The sequence below is a fragment of the Mastacembelus armatus genome, chromosome 3 (genome assembly GCF_900324485.2).
Source record: "Mastacembelus armatus chromosome 3, fMasArm1.2, whole genome shotgun sequence".
Taxonomy (NCBI): domain Eukaryota; kingdom Metazoa; phylum Chordata; class Actinopteri; order Synbranchiformes; family Mastacembelidae; genus Mastacembelus; species Mastacembelus armatus.
Window position 1 is genome coordinate 16,730,996 of NC_046635.1, and position 18,861 is coordinate 16,749,856.

Consider the following 18,861-nt stretch of genomic DNA (forward strand, 5'->3'; position numbering starts at 1 on the left):
GCAGGGCTAACACAAATACTATGGAAATAGTCTACTTACAGTAAAAATCGCAGAAAGTCATCCCTTCCAAACAGTATGACCACATCTCTAATTAACACATTTTAAACATTTGAAATTGCATGTTAAAAAGAAAATCAGTTCATACCAACTTATTAGCGGCTCTAAACCTTTGGATAGTCACATGCATAAATTAATAAATAAACACCTTTTCATTATCCACTTCAGATTACCAGCAAGTGCTCAAGAGTTAGAAAAGAAACTGATGGATGAGTAAAAACAAGACAGGAGACCCCGAAAAGTCAACATATGACATAAATTTATAGCTTGTAACAGCAGTTACAATGGCAGATGTATAAAGGGCAACATTGAACTGGGAAATTACACTTAAATTGTGTCTGGCACAGCAGAGGCATATACAGCCCAAAAAAACAAAACAAAACAATAAAAAAAACTAGTGAGAAAATACTGTTTGTCAACACACCTTCTACAGTAAATAATTGTGTACTTCCAGAGGATTACTTGGCCTGAGCTGGTTTTGGGACCTAAACTACCCCAATGAAATCAAACTGACATACTTTAAAAGACTAAAAGACAGAACTTTATTAAGGCCAGAAGCTTTAAGTTAACTTCCAAAGTTGCATAAACACAACAGTCCTCAGCTAAAGACATTTGTTTTTGTATATAACGTGTTTCTTTACACTTCTACTTTCAAAAAAAAAAAAAGAACAGAAACACACACACAAACAGATAAATAAAATGTGTTCAGTATCGGTACAGTGACACAGACTCAGCCAAGAACATATCCTGAGATCTTCCACCTACAGTAGTAAAATGACGTCAGACCACACCTAATGAAGTACAGGTTGTCTGACGTATTTCACGACTCTGTCCATCATCTTCTATTTACTGTGTATGAGGCCTTTAATGTGACTGCAAGATAACAATACAGAAACCTGACAGCTGATGATCCATGATGATTAAACAGGTTATTTAGGTCTCTCAAAAGCCATCGGTTGCAGCCTCCTTAAAATATAAAGATGAAAGTTAAGAGGAATTAGTTACCTTAAGTAAATTGCCTTGGTTGATCATACTTGGCAAAAATATGTTAACAGAATACTTAAAAACCAACTGTTGATACAGAGCTGTGAGAGTCTAGACAGGAGTACTGAACCTTTGTTTTACAGATATAGCCGTGGACTCAGATTTATGTCTGTGGAGATTCTCAGATTTATGAGACCTTACTGTTTAAGACACTAGACTACAGTTCTTCTGTTTCACTCCTACAGAGCAGAATAGTAATGGTGCAATCTACTGCACTGTCCAAATTTCCTTTTCCATCTGGTGTCAATTCCTTGTTGATTCAGATGACAAGAGAGGTATTATTAATGCTGGTCCATGTTAAAATATTAAGGCATAATTGGTGAAGCATATCGGGGAACATTTTTTAAGGAATCTATTTTAGGCAAAAGTCATCCTAGTTTGATTATGTAACAATAAGCAGCACTCTGTATTTGGTTAGTTATTTTTATTTGGATGCCTTGCTGGCAGACAGTTTCTTATTTCAGTTTGTCCTATGTGGCTATTTTCCACCAAACAGCTGGAGGTCGAGGCGGACCCAAACTTCTCCTGTTGGAACCTCATGCAGCAGAAGCCGTCGTGTCACTGGTCCCTTGTTTTCCAACTCTTTCTTTATGGTTGCCACAGGAACCTCTGTCCGACCCAGAAAATCTGATATAAGATAGAAAACATGTGTCTTTTTGGTGCAGAAAATTTAAAACTACTGTACAGATATTAATTTTCCACATTGAGGCTTCTGTGATTCTAATCTAATTTACCAACTCCAAATTCATGTTCATTGCTAGACTGCCATGTGTAAGTATGGAGGTAGAACAATGACAGCTGACTCATGAGCACGGTGTCCGACACAAGAATCAAACCCACTATTTTTAAAATTAGACAACACTGACCATTTGTTTTCCTTTTTCTTTGTCTTTATTGAGGCAAATGGCTAAGACTACACGCAAAGCAACACCATTGTCCTACGAGGAAATGTGGACGTTTGCTTGTTGGCATCACAGCAGTTTGCACTGCCGAGCTATGACGACCCACGCTCACATTGAGGCGGTACTCAATTGTAATGGAAAATGCCTGATTAGAGTAGATCAGAGCCGAGTATGGTGCTAAAACTGTAATGGAAAAGGGGCATTTGGCATTAAAAACAGACATTGACTAAAAATCATAACATTGTCATTGAAAAAAATTACTCGCATTGAAAAAAACAAAAACAAAACAAATGTCTATCAACAAAAGAGAAGATTGTGATGATTTTCAGTATTAAGACTTGTTTCAATGCCAAAAATGTTTTATTTTTTTTTGTTAAGATTATGTTTTTAGTGCCAAGTGTTATTTTTCAGGGCCAAAGTTCAACTGTCACTGTTCTGGCCCCATGTGTAAGGGGCTACTATCTGAAAAATAACTGGAGTCCTCTAATTTAGAAATGAGCTGATTTTAGTTCATCTGCAAGTTTCATTTTTCTCACTGAGTTATGCAATTTAAAGATATATCAGTAGGAGTTATTGAGTGTGCAAGGTGGACAAAAAATGAAATAGCTGAAACATGCAGAGATGATCAGGTAACTGACCATCAGGTGAAAACTGGTCTCTTTCAAAAATGGTGATGCAGAGGACATCCTGATAGAGGTCTTTGATGTGAAACTGGCAGTTGAAGTTCCATTTGGGGTTCAAAGTGTCATTGAGTGTTCTGGACGTGAAGATCTGAGCTCCCATGGTCACTTCACAGTAAGGGTTACTTTTACCTGGAGGGACAATGAGGAGGATGAAAACAGCAGAGAAAGAAAAGAAGAAGGCATATAACCAAGACGGTAAAGTAAAAATATATTAAGTGAGGAAAGTAAATTGTGAAAATAAAATAAGGATATTTTGGTCAGGATTACCCAATGAATGCGCAATGACCAAGCAAAGGAAGATAGGGGGCAAAAATGCATGAGTAACATATATTGCTGTTATTATTTCAATACAAATGTTTTACAATAATCTGACCATGCTGCAGGAATTATGAAGTCAATTTGAATAATAACTGAGAATTTGAAGGGTGCCTTCTAGCCTTCTGAACTCTAAGGATATAATATGAGTATAAAATATTCATGCTCACCATTGGGTTTTGCAGCCTTGAGCTCAGTGGCCTCCAAAATGGTAACAAGGAGTCTGCCGATCCCACTGGCCTTCACAGATCGAGCTATGAACATATAGATACACAGTTGAATTCATCGGAGATATCATATTTGCTAGCATCAATATCAAATCATTAAAATTCTATTTGTATAAAGATATATATTTGTTTGACAATAAACTGAATGCATTCTGTTTGATCATTCATTTTTGTGTGTAAAGTACTACATGATCTTGCCCTGTTCTACCTAACAGTCTCTTGGGAAATTTCAGGGGCATTCACATCTATAGCCCTTAAAAATTAGAACATTCTCACCCCTAAACCTTGTTTAATCAATGAACCTGCAAAGTTTAAATCTTAATTAAAATGTCTTAAACATTGCTTTTAACAGTTAGCATTTACATTTTGTGGAAATTAGAAGGATGATTCTTTTATTCAGAATTTGTATGAAATAATTGTGTATCTGCTTTTTTAAGTCCATTAAGCACTTTGATGAAAGTGCTATATAAATAAACTTTGAAGAAACAATTTCAGACTAATGTGCACAAAAAAGATGAAAGTAGTTGTAGAATTAAAGTAAAAACAATAAAACACTTTTAAACTATATATATTTAAACAGATAAAATAAAATAAAATAAATAAATAAAAGGAAATTATTATTATTAAATATTTTAGTATGGCTGTGAGTCTAGAAGCAAACCTTGATAAGCCTTTTCCCTTTTTTTCTTTTCTGTCTCAATGAATTCTTCAGACGCCGCCTTGATCTTCTGAACCCACGCTGTGCTGAAAACGCGACCAGAGTCAGTACACAGTCTGTCAAACACATCAGCTCTATACAGTATATGTCTGTAAGTATATGCATGCAGCCACCGTTCATTGATGTTGTCAGTCCTGAGTATGTAGACTCTATCGATGTGTGAGATATGAAAGATGGGCTCATCACTGGAAGGATCTGGCAGCTTCACCAGAACTTCATTTAAGAGCACAGGCTGAGGGAAACAAAGTGACAAACTACACTGCAAATGCATGTTTATTAAAATGTAGCTAAAAAAAAAAAAAAAGAAGTGGGCCACCACCTCAAAGAAAGACATTTGCACTTGGCTTGTTTCTTACCGGCTTGTACATCTTGAGCTGTACGTTGTTCTTGTTGCTGAACAGTTTATCGGGCCCAGACGAAGTGAACTGCTTAGCTGCATGAGTCAGAAGTAGGAAGTCATTAAAGAGGAAAGCCCAAAGCTCCTTGTTGCTCTTTGCCTTGTACATCTGGAAAGAAAGAAATGAAAGATGTTTTTTGAGTATTTTCCTGGTATGTCTCTATGATGTAAGGACTGTAATATGATACCACAACATCCTGGTATCTGGCCAAGTGATATTCACTGACCTAGTATCCAGGGTGTTTTACCGCAGTTACAGAAAGACTGCAGTGTTACTCACCTTACCACTGTGGAGTAGTTTCCTAGGGCCCAAACAGTTGGTAAGAGAGTTAAAGACCAGGTGCTGTGGGGAAAAGGTAAACATTTTCAGGATTTTCATGTTTATCAGGATTAGGAATTATGAAAAATGTTCTGTCAGAAACTCCCTATACTAGGTTAAACTAACTTAACTAATAGTGAACTGTGAGTTAATTAGAAAGTTCAATACCTCCACAGCACCATCACACTGCACATGATTCTGAATCCATTCAAGTCTGTCAGAGTTCTCCTTTTCTCTCACACCCTCATTAACCTGGTCAAAAATAATCGTTCAGTACAAAAACATCATTTAAATAAAGATGTGCTTTACCCACAACAATAAAAAAAACAAGTCTTAAAATGAAATTAAAGTAATGAGTGAGGTCATCAATGAAGGAATCAATAAACAAATGAACCTGTTGACAGAGTTCCTCTGCCCTCTCCAGAGCTTCTTTCAGAGGGCCCTGATCAGCATGGCCCTCTGCAGTGCACTCCAGGATCTAAACACGCACGCACGCACGCACGCACACACACGCACACGCACACGCACGCACACACACACACACACACACACACACACACACACAAAAAGTTAATTACTCCCACAAACAAGAACTGAAAAGGCATAACATGATTTCTTTCGCGGTTCGACACTGCAAGCTCAACATTTGAGCCACATAATAAGGAGTGCAGACATGCTGCTGAACATGATGGCTTACATTTTTGATGTGCAGTGGGTAGCGTGTGATCCTCTGCATGGGTTTCAACAAGAAGCTTGACAGTGGCATACCTTTACACCTGTAGTCTGTGGCAATTTTCTGATGGGATTAAAAAACAACATTAACAAATACATAAAGAATCTTTTCCTATTTTCATGTTAACAAATGCAGTGAATTAGAGGGCTTTGGTCAAATGTTACAATTTTAAAACACTGCTCGCAACTTAGAGAAATAGATGGACAACAAAATAAACAAAATAAATGGACAACATACTGTAAGTAAAAGGACTACAGAAAGCAACTGATCAGGACTCCAAACTGGAATTATTAGACCTGATATTTAAATGGAATACACAGGGACATCGAAATCCTGGTTTGTACATATCAACATGATAATGGCTCCAAAATATGAACAATTCCATCTTTTTGATGCTCAAGAAACACATACAGTTTCCTAGTCACTGCTCTTTCATTCTCATCTCCCTGCTACCTTGAGGAAGTTCTTAAAGTCTGGCTCATTGTCGGTACGATTCTGGAGCAGTGTGGCTCCATTGATCTGGCAGGAGCAGAAGCGGATGTAGGGCTGCATGTGGGACAGCTCCGCAGCCAGAATATCCCCAATCATCTGCACCGGCATGTTCTCCCCACCCATCTTCTTTCGAACACGGAGGGCCCTGTAAACATGAAGAAACATACAAACAATATATAAACACAAGCAGCTGGGGACGACTGCATGGATCCCATTGATTCTCTCTGTGTGACATTTACTTGAGAAATTTAGTGTTGCAAGCCAGGAGGTCTTTCCAGTTGACAAAGATCATGGCCATCTCTGCTTCATTCAGTCGGCCTGACTCCAACATAGGTTTATAGAAAACCTACACACAGGCACATACACACAAGTAAGGAGTAAAAGTGTCAGAGGTTGTACACACACTGTTACATCAAAAGACTGTGGTCCTACATCTCATTCTCATAACAACAGAAACCGAACAAATAGTTTTAACATGAGTTATTCAGCAGCATGTGTGTGAATCACCTCCAGCACTATCTGTAAGTCTTCTACATATCTCTCCTCAGACTCTAGCAACTCATGGATATAACCCTGCCTCTTCTTCTCCTGGGGGCTCAGTGAGTCCAGGCTTTTCAGGTCTGCACACCCTGCAGGAGGGAAAAAGCACACAAGGGGTTTTGTGTTACATAAAAAAAAAAAAAAAAATTGAACCACTATGACTTTTTCTACAAACACCACCACAAAGTTTGTTTGTGGTGTTTGGTGTCTCTTTGCATAAACCAGAGACCCTATAGTTCCGCATTTACTGCCTCCTGCTGGTGGTTTGGACATGACACAAAAGGAAGTTATTTTATTGTCTCACGTCTGTGTGCATATTACTAAAGCTCTCAGAAATGCGAAGGATAAAGAATAAGAGGTGGGAATGAAAGAGTACATTAGCACACACACACACACACACACACACTCACCTGATATTTTGTGTCTTTTAGTGGATTGCGAGGATCCCATACAATGTGACCCTTGCACCCTCTCTGACCGCTCTCTTTCATCTCCCTTTCCGACTTCACCCTCATCCTCTGTCTCATTCCAAAGGTTTAAAAAATGAAATCTTCTCTGAAAAGTCATCATTACTGTTCTGAATCTATCCCTCTATGTATTTTAGTTGGCTGTCTGTTTTCTGTTGTGATTATTCAAAGTCTAATTGTACTCCGTTTCTTATGTCTTGTCCCTCTTGCTTTCTCTGCCACATCAGACTAATTTTTTTTTTCTAGACCAAATCTGTTTGTACCAAAACAGCAAGGGGGATTCTTAGATCCATGTCCAGAGTGGAAAAAGCTTACTTTCCCTCCCTAGTTTGCCATAATTTCTTCCACTGAAATAAGCTGAAAAAATTGGGGAAAGTTTTCTTGGAGAATGTTTAGATAGGCTAGATATAACTAAATAAACCTAATATTACTGCAGTTAAGGAAGAAATTTAGCCAACACTAAATGAAACATTAACAAAAGAAAAACAAATACAAATAACTTAATAAGAAACCTTTAGGACTAAGAAGGAATTTTGTCTAATTTTGATGAATAGGGGGATGTTTAACTTTGAGAAAAGGTTGAATATATCTATTCATCTTAATCATTTATCTTGTGTTGACAATATAAACACTGAATACAAAGCATACACACACACACACAGTCCATCTGACCAAATATATTTCATTAAACAACACTAAAAGTGTTGTTTTCAATCTTTATTTTTCACAGTCAGAAAATATATTGTACCACTAATGTTCTCTATATATTAATTCAAAGTAAAATTTAATTCTTAATGCAGATCCCTGACTGTGTGGTTCACATAGTTTGCAGCCCTTCACTCGAAATCCAAGGGAGGTTAATGATAAATTGACTCAGGTAACCTCCACCTTAAAATGAAAGAAAAAAGTGGCAAATGCTTTAGCAGCAGTATGTGTTGCTTATATTGGGATTATTCTGTTTTACAGCATTCTTCATTTGCTTCCTTAGGTTTTGATTGTTGACCAGGAAATATAACCACAGCTTTAAGAATGATGATTACTCATGTTTTTTTTCACCGTGCAATCTGTAGTGAACACTGAGCATACATGCATTTACTTTCTGCACAAAAACAAGAACAGTTAGAGCAGCAGAAAAACAGCATTTAGTTAATAGTTAACCGGTTATCCATATGGTGAAAAGTGCCTCCACTTCAATTCAAAGCTTCTTCCTTCTGATAGTGATACCAGTTGACCCAGTTATGGCTTACGGCTAAATGGAGGAGAAACTGTACATTCCCATTTGTGCCAACTGTGTCCAAGTTAAGTGAAACACAAGGTTTTCAAAGGCATATACCAAAGCCCACTGCAAAAATTGTTAAACAGTGAAAGTGAAAAATTCCTCCATCTCCAAACCTCTGTTTAGTAGAGATGAATCAGACAATTTCTTTTTTGCTTGCTTTCCACGTTAGATTCTAATTTAATTCTAAGAAAAATTTCAAGTTCAAGTTCACTGTTTTCATTTCACAGACTAAATCTTCTCTGTTGCATTCTCTTTCTATCTCTCTCTAAGAAACACACACAAAACAACAGAAGTTAGTAGACAGGGAGTCCAGACACTCCACCGCATCAGAACAGAGTGTAATAGTGGGTCTCTGAAGTCAGGAGGAGGAGAGGAGGAGGTGGAGGGAGGAACAAGACTTTTTTTTACCACCCTAGAAGGAGAAAAAGACAGAAGCCAAGGAATGGAGAGGGAAGGAGAAATACAGATTGGGAAAGAAGGGCGAGATTGAAGTGAGAAAAACAAAACAAGGTGCAATAGTCAGTGAGAAGATACAGTAGGATACACAGATAAAGTGATGAGTGGGTGAAACTATACCAGTGATGGCAGATTTAGTAGTCTGTATAGATGATAAGGATTAGTTATTTACAGAGGTTTGAAGCAACATGGATGAAGAGCACATCTGTTTGAAACATATTTTTATATTTTCTTTCATGTACTGTATATTGATGATATAGTATTTAAGAGATTTCCTTACACTGCTGGCTGGGGTCATAATCAGCTGTGGTCATCTTGACATAATTAGTGGGGAACAAGCCGGTTTCCCCATTAAGCTCTCCTTTCCACCAATCAGGGTTGTTCTTGTCTAGAACATTGATCAGCTGACCTTTGGAGAAACTCATCTCATCCTCATTAGCAGCAGTGTAGTCGTATATGGCGATCACCTGACACACTGAAACAGAAGCACACAGAATATATGTGAGTTATTTTTATACACCCTATTAATTTATCACAACATTATTGTATAAATTGTACTGCATTTATATTCTCTGCAACTCTGGTCTGCAGAACGTGTGTGATACCTGGCTGGGGTGCTGGTGTGGACTTGCCGCTGTTGGATCCCAATATGGTGACATGAGAAGCGGGGAACCAACCCTTCTGGCGTTTTTTACCACGGGCCTAGCATCAGAAACCACAAAGAAATATAGATACGGATGTTTACAGAGCAGGGATTGTAGGCAGTTACAAAGTATACATAGCAAAGGCATGACATCTCCTTTTGGTTTGCATTACAGCTTGTTTGACTTCAGACCCAACTCTAAATATTCTAAACTGCTAAATATTACACACAAAAAAAAAAAAAAAAAAAAAAAAAAAAAAAAAAAATCACCTGTGCTCCAGAGACAGAATCATATATTTAATTAGCTGCAGGACCATATAGTCCAAATGTATTTTTTTTTTATTCGCAGTTGGCCATGGCACCATTGTAAAAGGAGGTTACTAACATTAACGTGGTCCTCGATTAAAAAGTTACCAGAGCTATGCCAGGTATCATAATTAACTAATGCTTTTTAAAGTCTTATTGGTGGAGCAATAACTTCCAACACTTTAACCAGTACAGCTACTGAAGGGAAAGAATGAATGGCTCAGACCACAATGTTTTGGGGCAGAAATGCTGGCTAAGGTCACAAGTAAACTGCTGGTATATTACGCTGACATGGCACCAGGGTTGCTAAAGCACAAAAAGCTGAGATGAGTGCTGATGAACAGAACTACAGACGTTCCGTGGTTGCCTGTTGTACAGGACTATGGACCACCACAAACATGCATGAGCAGCGGTAAAACACTGACCTGCAGCTCTCCAAGCCACCACCCAGACGCATTCTTGCCAAGGATGAGGATGAGTTGGCCATTTTCCAGATTCAGCTGCTCGGGGCCAGTAGAGGAGTGAGTCCTAATCACCTTGGCAATCTCTGTGCACAAAAGACACAAATTTAACTTTGATGTGAGTAAACTGCAAAACCTGGGTTTGCATTCTTGTAAGAGTCAGATAGGAAAAAGGAAGATCGGACAAGTGAACTTACCTGGCTTCTTTTTCACAGATACGCTTGATGTCTGTAAAATACATTCATATCATTTTTAATTTTTAGAAGAAGCACAGGGAGTTACTTAATATAACAATTAATTTAAGAGGAATGCCTTTAAACATAATGCAATACAAAATCACAACAAACATCAATACAGTAATTCAATTCAATACAGTAATAATAATTCTAATTCTTCACTTATATGTCAATATATGTTAAGTGTTCTTACATCTGCAAGTTTGACATAGGTGCCGGGGAAGATGCCTATGCGGTCACCTATGGAGCCTTTCCACCACTCTCCCTCTCTCTTGCTCACCAAGATCACATCTCCCTCTCTAAACGTCAGATCACCAGCCGCTGGAGACTCATATGTGTACAGTGCTATGTATTCTGGAAAGGAAAAGCATATATGAACATAAGCAGCAATGGTCAGGTAGCATGCAACAAAACTGCACACATAAATCTGCCATATAAATAGCCTGCACCTGCCATTGTAAGGCATCTCTTATCTAGATAGGTGGACACAAATTAACAGGAACTTTATTTACTTTTGAGGTAAATATAGAGAGTCAATGAAGATCACAACATTGGGCTGCTATTTTAGATTCACTTTTACTGTACCTTCAAGTTGCAGGCCGTCGCTAGACTCTGAAGCATCAGGAGGTGGGCTCTTTATGCTACAAATACAGAAAGACTACATTACCATACATCCGTATTCTATCCATCATCTTCCAACAGTCTACATAAACAAAGCAGTGCCGAAATGCTTTTCCCCAGCCATGTTCTCCACCTCCTGGGAAATGTAGGGTGTTCTTAAATGAGATGAGGGGTATTAATCCCTGTGTACCTTTAGAGTGAGGCTAAATTTTGAAAATCAGTCTGTGCTTGGAATATCATAAGTCATAGAGGTCGAGAAACTTTAACTAGCTACATTCAAAACAAAGGAGCAGGGTTTCTACTGTGGGCTACTTAACCTGCAGTTTCATTTTTTTGGTCTCTAGCCAAACCTCATGATCAGAGGCGATGGCTGAAATGAGCACTCAATTCACTGGTAAATCAAAAATTTCATTTTCAGGTTCAGCTTCGTCTTTGACAACAATCTGCTACAATGCCAGATGGAATTTTAATGTATATATTCATATATTTCAAAGCTGCAGTGTGGTTTGTGTGAGACTGTCACATTCCTTTGGAAGGAAGAAATAATTTCTGTGACCTAATACCTAGAACAGGGGTCGGCAACCTAAGGCACGCGTTGCCACAACGCTGAGAGAAAACCCACAGCACGCCAAGCCGTAAAAGTACTCTTTTTTTCTGGACTTGTCCTCTTTTTGAGGCCATAAAAAAGCTTCCAGCCGGAATTTCAAACTCACCCCGAAATGTCCGGGATTTTAATTCTACCAGTCAGACGGCATTTGTTATATGCTGTTACCAGGCAAATGACGCTTATCGTTAGGTTCCGGCTTCTTGGACGCAATTCAGTCACTCTTCATGCTAACATTGGTCAGACTCCATTTCAGTCATTACACGCAGCACCAATAATTACCCCTAGATGCACTGCTGACAGCAACGCCCCCATCCACCCCGACCCAGAATACCCCAGTAAAATGGCACAGTGATTGCCATGCAAAAAATATAATGGCACAGCACTTCAAAAAGGTTGTCCACCCCTGACCTAGAATATTGCAATGGTTACCACACCTGTAGAAACACTCAAACACATTCACACCATCATGTGTTTGATGCTTGCTTTCACTGATTTAAAAAAAGCATTCATAAGGCTACAAAATAAGCTGTTTGTGAATCTCCTTGTTTGGTTGGTATGGAAAGCTCCTTTTTTTTTTTTTAAAACCAAGAGTCAAAGTGTGCCCTCCAACTAGTTGAATTATCTGCATAAGAACTTACTCTGATCTCTCTTCCTCCAGTAGTATCACATATGTCTTAGGGAACCAGCCCCGTTCACCATTTAGCTCTCCCAGCCACCAGTTCTCCTGCTGCTCCAGCACATGAATAACATCATCCTTATTGAAGTTCAGATGGTTGTCTGTCTTTGCTGTCCACGAACACAGGGCCTGGGCGAGCAGGTTACCCACCACTTGCTGACAGAGGCAAAGGGATGATGACAGTGAGTATCTGGGTGTTTGTACATGTAGTATTCATAGGTGAGTAGGTGGTACAACAATAAAACCACCTACTTTATAATAACCTAACCTCTTACCTGTCCTTGTATCTCAGACGATGCAGCATTTGGAGAGTGTGTCGGTGTAAAGGCAGACTTTGTCCCTGCTGCCTTGGCAGCCTCAAGGACATTGGAAAGTTGCGAATGGAGCAGAACAGCAGCAGTAGTATTACTACTAGCTGTGTCCAATGGGGCCAGTCTCTCGACATAGCTCTCTGGAAACCAGCCCATCTTCCCCTGTCTGCTGCCATAAAGCCATCCCTCCTCCCGCTCTGTTGCCTCATCAACCTGACAGGAAAGGGAGAAAATGTTTGAGGAAGGCAAAGAAAGACAAACAATCCCATCTCTAACCCAAATTATTAAAAAAAAAATAAAATGGCATGACAACAGGAAATAGACATTGTAAAAATAATAAGCTGTCTAGAGTTTACCTCAATCAAATCTTCTTCATTGAAGCTGAGCTCTTCATTGTTCCGTGCAGTGAATGGGTAAAGCGCTTTAAAGGATGTGAGAGTTGCTGACTTTCTGTGTTGTGTGGCCCTGGGTTGTTTGCCTAAAGCACAACATCAAGGATCATATTTGAGCATCAACAGTGCTTTTAAGACACATTAAAGACAGAAAGGGGCTACAGAGAAGTTTAGGTAACTGTGAAAATGTACACCAGTCAAAAGTTTGGACAACTTTTTCTTTCTTTTTAATATTTTAAACATTGTACATTAATATTAAAGAGCTCCAAACTATGCAAGAACATATATGGAATTAAGTAGTAAACAAAAAAGTGTTAAAGCCAGAATATTTTTTAGATTTTATGACAGCTTAGTACACTCATGGCATTCAAAAGATTATTAAAAGGTTATCCATTATTACTGTAAGAAAGAAATGTTGGTCAATCTGAAAAATCCAGAGAACTGCATCTGCAGTGAAATGCATCCTGAAGTGCAGTCACCAAAACTATCAAATACTATGGTGAAACTGGCTCCCATCAGGACCATCACAGGCAAGAAAGACTACCTCTGCTGGAGAGCATAGGTTTATTAGAATTACCAGCCTCAAAAACCGCAGATTACAGCCCACATAAATGCTTCTTGGAGTTCAAGTGGCAGTCATATGGTCCAATTGCAGCAACGAAACCATTATTTCAGAAGAGCAACAAGCAGAAGAGACTTGTTTGGGCCAAGAAACACAATGCACAATAGATCAGTGGAAACTGTCTGATGAAAGATTTTTGGTTTTAACTGCTGCCTCTTTGTTAGACATGGAGAGGGTGGATAGACGGTTCCTGAATGTGTGATTCCCATTGGAAAGCATGGAGAGGGAGGTGTGATGGTGTAGGGATGCTTTGATGGTGACACTATTGACCTGGCCAAAACTGAGAGCACACTTAACCAGCATGGCTACCAGAGCATTCTGCAGCAACATGCCATCCCATCTGGTTCGGACTTTGAGGGACAATCCTTAGATTTCCAAAAGAACAATGACCCCAAACACACATATAGATTATGTAAGAGCTATTTGTCCAAGGAGAGTGATGGAGTGCTGCATTAGATGGCCTCTACAATCCATACATCCAACCAACCATCATTATCTATACCCTTATTCCTATTTAGGGTCACGGGGATCTGCTGGAGCTTATCTCAGCTCTCTATGGGTGAAAGGCAGGGGTACACCCTGGACAGGTCACCAGTCCATCACAGGGCCACACAAAGACAAACAACCTCCCACACTCACACTCACTCCTGGGCAATTTAGAATCAACCTAACATGCATGTTTTTGGACTGTGGGAGGAAACCCGAGTACCCGGAGAAAACTCACACAAGCACGGAGACAACATGCAAACTGTCAGCAAAGGTGTCATCAAAGCAAAAGGTGGCTACTTTGCTGAATCGAAAATATAAAACATATTCTGTGTTATTTAACACGTTTTTGTTGACTACATAATTCCATATATGTTGTCATTTCAGTGTTAATATACAATGTTAAAAACAATAAGAAAGAAAAACCTCTGAATAAGAAGATGTGGAAAACATTTTTACTGGTAGTGCATGTCTTACCCTTTCTCTCATCTAGCCCTTTGAGCAGCGCTGTCAGTTTCTCCTGAATATCCCGCTTCCCTCCTCCACTCTGCTGCAGACGAGTTGACTCCTCATTTCTCTTTCTCTCGTCTTCTGTTTTCCTTCTCTCCTCTTCCTCCTCCTGTCTTTTCTTTTCCTCTTCGTCCTTCTTTCTCTCCTCCTCACGCTTCCTCTTCTCCTCATCCTGCTGCTGCAGAAGCCTTCTATGCTCTTCATCCCTCTTTCTTCTGTCCTCCTCCTCTCGCTTTCTCCTCTCCTCTGCATCTCGGAAGGCAGCTTCTGCTGCCTTGTGTCTCCTCCTCTCCTCCTCCTCCCTCTCCCTTCTGCGCTCCTCCTCTCTTCTTTCCTCCTTCCTGCGGCGCTCTTCCTCTTCTTTGCGCTTCTTCTCCTCTCTCCTCCGCTCCTCCTCCAGTTTCCTCCTCTCCTCCTCCAGCTGCCTTCTCTCCTCCTCCAGCTTTCTCCTCTCCTCCTCCTGCCTCTGTCTCTCTGCTTGCCTCTCACGCTCCTCCTCCTCTCTTCTCTTCCGCTCTGCCTCCTCCTTTGCCCTGAGTTCTCGTTCGGCCTGCTCCTTGGCAGCCTGGATGAGAGCCTGTCTCTCTCTCTCTTCCTTCTCCCTCTGTCTGGCCTCTCTCTCCTCCTGAAGCTTTTTCTGACGCTCTTCTTCATCCTTTCTCAGCTTCTCCTGCCACTGACGCTCCTTTTCCATCTTAATACGCCTGCGGGTGGTAATTATACATTGAAATTATTATTATTAAATTTAGTATATGAAGATAAAATCACTTTCTTTATATCTTTCACGGAAATTCAGCAAGTAAAGGAACCAAAGGCCTAAAACTAAACCTGTAAGAAAGAAAAATACCTCTGAGCCTCCTCCTCCTCCTCCCTTCGCCTCCTTTCCTCCTCTTGCCATTTCCTCTCCTCTTCCCTTCTCCTTCTCTCATCCTCTTGCTCCTTCATTCGAGTTAGCTCACGCTGTTTGTCTTCTCTGATGCTCCGTAGCTTCTCTAATGCTGCCTGCTGCTTTCTCTGGCTCTCTCTCAGTTCCTGACACACACAAAGCACAGCTTTACTAAAAGGGTGAAAGATTTGTGTATATGAATTAAAAGAATGAGCTGAGCATGCACAAACACATAGCAGAAAGAAAAAAGACAAAAGTTAAAACATAAGACACCCATTAAATTAGAACAGCATAGAAATTTGATATTAAGGATAGAGAAATATGAACAAAGAAAAGAAAAGCACACAAAAAGAACACAAAAGAGCTGAGAACAACAAAAAGACCTAGAGCAGAAACCTTTAGTAGATAGAAGAGGTTACGGAGGCAGACCAGCAGACAGAAGGAAGCCTTAAGCATAGAGTCCTCAGCAGTCACATACTGTAAAGTTAGGGAGAAAGGATATGAGAGGGAAGAGAGAGGAAGAGGGACAAGAGAGAATGAAAACCGAATGGGATGGAAAAAAAAGAATGAAAGGGATGAAATCAGTATGAGAATACAGGAAAGTGGGTTATGATGGAAGGAATGTTTGGAAGATGAAAAAAGAAAAAAGCATCAGGAGCCAACAGCAGTAGTACATATGTAATATTTGTAAAACAAAGCAGGTATTGCATATTCCAAAAATCTGCTGGAATTCCATTGGATAAGTGCTATAAGATAGATCTGCCGACCGGTATAAATTCTCCATGTTATTCCTGGACAAAACTCCTATGTGAAATGTTGTTTTAACTGATGCCATGTTTAATTATTCTATTAATGTTCTACTTGAATTTCTTTACCTGCATGTCTTTATTATACTGGTCCATCTCAGCCAGTTTGGCTGCAGTCTCCTTCTCCAGAGCATCCAGCTGCTCTCGCAGTTTCATACATGTCCCTTTTTTCTCTGTAACCCCCATCCTTAGACCAGACATGGTCGACACTACAAATAGATGAAATACAGTGAAATAAGTGAGAGTTTTACCACTGGAGAAAAAATTAAAGTGCCCTGACACCAAAAGGCAAGTTTAGAAGGTTTAAATATCTTTATAGACATTTCAAATATTTTTTGCACACTGCATACATTTGTAATAGAGATATTTTGTTTTCATTTCTTTCACATTTGTTTCTATGTTTGCATTGGTTTGTTGCATTATATAACATAATACCATATTCTATTTTGAATATCTGTCCATTTCTTCATCCATCCTTACATCAATGCTGCTGTTGCTTGAGCTGTGTTCATTTGTCCATTAAATACTAACCAGGCAGGTTATCCAGAGTCATGTTTTTAAGTTTGTCTGAAAGTCTCTTCTGCTCCGGAGTCAACTGGGATAACTTCCTCTGGAACTCCTGACAATGAGGAAATGCATGAAATGCACCACTAGAGTAAATACTTGGAAAATACAAGAATCAGATACATACAGTGCCTATAAAAAGTATTCACCCGTTAGGATGTTTTACTCTTTTATTGATTTTATGAATTAATCATGGTGAATATATTTTGGCTTCTTTGAAAAAAAAATTACATAAAAAACTAAAAGTGAAAACAGACTTGTACAAAGTAATGTAAATTAATTAAAAATATGTAAATATATGATGACATAAGTATTCACCCCCTTCACGTCAGTATTTCGTAGATGCACCATTGGCTGCAACCACAGCAACCACAGTCTGTGTGGAGGGGTCTCAACCAGGCAATTTTACAATTTGACTCCATTCTTCTTAGCAAAACTGCTTAAGCCCTGTCAGGCTGTGCAGGGATCGGGCGTGTACAGCCCTTTTCAAGTCTAGCCACAAATTCTCTATTTGACTCTGCCACTTTAGAACTTTCAACATGTTCTCGTTAAACAGTTTATGTGTAGCTTTTGATGTATGCTTCGGGGAAGTGTCTTGCTGGAAAATAAATCTTTTCCCAAGCTGCAGTTCTGTTGCAGACTGAATAAGATTATCCTCCAGGATTTTAGGATTTTCCTATATTTTGTCGCATTCATTTTACCCTATACCTTTACAAGCATCCCCACAGCATGATGCTGCCAATATCATGCTTCACAGTGGGAATGGTGTGTTTGTGGTGATGTGCAGTGTTTGGTGCCCGCCAAACATAGCGTCTTGTATAATGGCCAAAAAGCACCATTTTGGTCTCACCAGACCAAAGAACTTTCTTCCATTTGACCATGGAGTCAAAGGCCACATGCCTTTTGGCGAACTCAAGTCGAGATTTAATATCAATTTTCTTTAAGAATGGCTTTCTCTTTGCCACTCTCCCATAAAGCTTTGACTGGTGAAGTACCTGGGCAACAGCTGCATGCAGTCTCTCTCCCATCTCAGCTGCTAAAGCGTGTAACTCCTTCAGAGTAGTCATAGGTGTCTTGGTGACCTCTGTCACTAGCCTCCTTGCACGATCACAGATTTTATGAGGACAGCCTCATTTAGTTAGACATGCACCATATTCCTTCCATTTCTTGATGATGGATTTAACTGAACTCTGGGGAATGTTCAGTGCCTTGGAATTTTTTTTGTATCCATCCCCTGACTTATACTTTTCAATAACCTTTTCTCTGAGTTGCTTAGAGTGGTCTTTTGTCTTTATGGTGTAACAATAGCTGGGAATACTGATTAACCAGTGACTGGACCTTCCAGACACAGATGTCTTTATACTATAATCACTTGAGATGCATTCACTGCACTCAGGTGATCCCCATTTCATAATTTGTGAGACTACTAGCACCACTTGGCTGGTGATGTTGAATTACGTCAGTCATTTTAGAGGAATATTTATACAATCACTTATTTCACATTAACATATATTTTTAATTGACATTACTTTGTAGAAACCTCTTTTCACTTTGATATTAAAAAGTTTTTTTTGGAATTTTATTTGTTAAAAAATCCAAATTATATTCAACATGACTGATTTATAAAGTCAATGAAAGTAGTATCCATGGGGGTGAATACATTTTATAGGTACAGTGAATGGCAAAGAAGAAAAACTGGAATGACCATTAATAACTGTCACAGTCACTTACCACAATTTTAGCGTGGTAAACACACAAACTAAAAATGAGGATATTGATATATAGTAAAGTGTATGTGTGTAGGGGATACATGTATGTGTGTATAAAATACCTCCAGCTGTTTATGCAAGGTATGAATGTCTTGTTGGTGTGTCTCTTTCCTTTGATTCATCAGATCCTGCTCTGTCCTCTGTAGCTTCTTCTTGTTCTGAATGTCACGCAGTCGGTCTGAGATCTGACGATGCTTGTCACCCTGACGTTGACAGACACAAAAACACAGAGAGATCAGTTAAACACCTCTTAACAAAAAGAGAGCAAATCTGTGCTCATAGTGACATATATGTAACACTAAAATAAACCATTTATATTGTCTGTTCATCACTCAC

At 39.3% G+C, this 18,861-nt stretch overlaps 1 protein-coding gene across 3 annotated transcripts in view; it reads right to left on the bottom strand.

The window, feature by feature from the left end:
* Positions 1 to 299: 299 nt before the first annotated feature.
* Positions 300 to 18,861, bottom strand: part of itsn2b (intersectin 2b) — a 33,582-nt gene continuing 15,020 nt past the window's right edge. For 2 of the 3 annotated variants that reach the window (XM_026293014.1, XM_026293013.2), the window contains exons 14-40: positions 18,588 to 18,728; positions 16,724 to 16,811; positions 16,262 to 16,401; positions 15,348 to 15,532; positions 14,468 to 15,204; positions 12,847 to 12,968; positions 12,455 to 12,703; positions 12,142 to 12,335; positions 10,861 to 10,916; positions 10,469 to 10,629; positions 10,237 to 10,267; positions 10,004 to 10,125; positions 9,235 to 9,331; positions 8,910 to 9,104; positions 6,395 to 6,516; positions 6,127 to 6,233; positions 5,849 to 6,032; positions 5,360 to 5,458; positions 5,057 to 5,140; positions 4,831 to 4,914; positions 4,624 to 4,686; positions 4,303 to 4,452; positions 4,060 to 4,178; positions 3,890 to 3,972; positions 3,172 to 3,255; positions 2,642 to 2,815; positions 300 to 1,728 (exon numbers count right to left, since the gene is read on the bottom strand). In XM_026293014.1, the coding sequence (XP_026148799.1) occupies positions 1,580 to 1,728; positions 2,642 to 2,815; positions 3,172 to 3,255; positions 3,890 to 3,972; positions 4,060 to 4,178; positions 4,303 to 4,452; positions 4,624 to 4,686; positions 4,831 to 4,914; positions 5,057 to 5,140; positions 5,360 to 5,458; positions 5,849 to 6,032; positions 6,127 to 6,233; positions 6,395 to 6,516; positions 8,910 to 9,104; positions 9,235 to 9,331; positions 10,004 to 10,125; positions 10,237 to 10,267; positions 10,469 to 10,629; positions 10,861 to 10,916; positions 12,142 to 12,335; positions 12,455 to 12,703; positions 12,847 to 12,968; positions 14,468 to 15,204; positions 15,348 to 15,532; positions 16,262 to 16,401; positions 16,724 to 16,811; positions 18,588 to 18,728 (4,020 nt within the window). In that variant the 3' untranslated portion in view covers positions 300 to 1,579. Of the gene's footprint in view, positions 1,729 to 2,641; positions 2,816 to 3,169; positions 3,256 to 3,889; positions 3,973 to 4,059; positions 4,179 to 4,302; positions 4,453 to 4,623; positions 4,687 to 4,830; positions 4,915 to 5,056; positions 5,141 to 5,359; positions 5,459 to 5,848; positions 6,033 to 6,126; positions 6,234 to 6,394; positions 6,517 to 8,909; positions 9,105 to 9,234; positions 9,332 to 10,003; positions 10,126 to 10,236; positions 10,268 to 10,468; positions 10,630 to 10,860; positions 10,917 to 12,141; positions 12,336 to 12,454; positions 12,704 to 12,846; positions 12,969 to 14,467; positions 15,205 to 15,347; positions 15,533 to 16,261; positions 16,402 to 16,723; positions 16,812 to 18,587; positions 18,729 to 18,861 lie in introns of those variants that run through there. The other variant, XM_026293015.2, reaches the window with a different exon arrangement.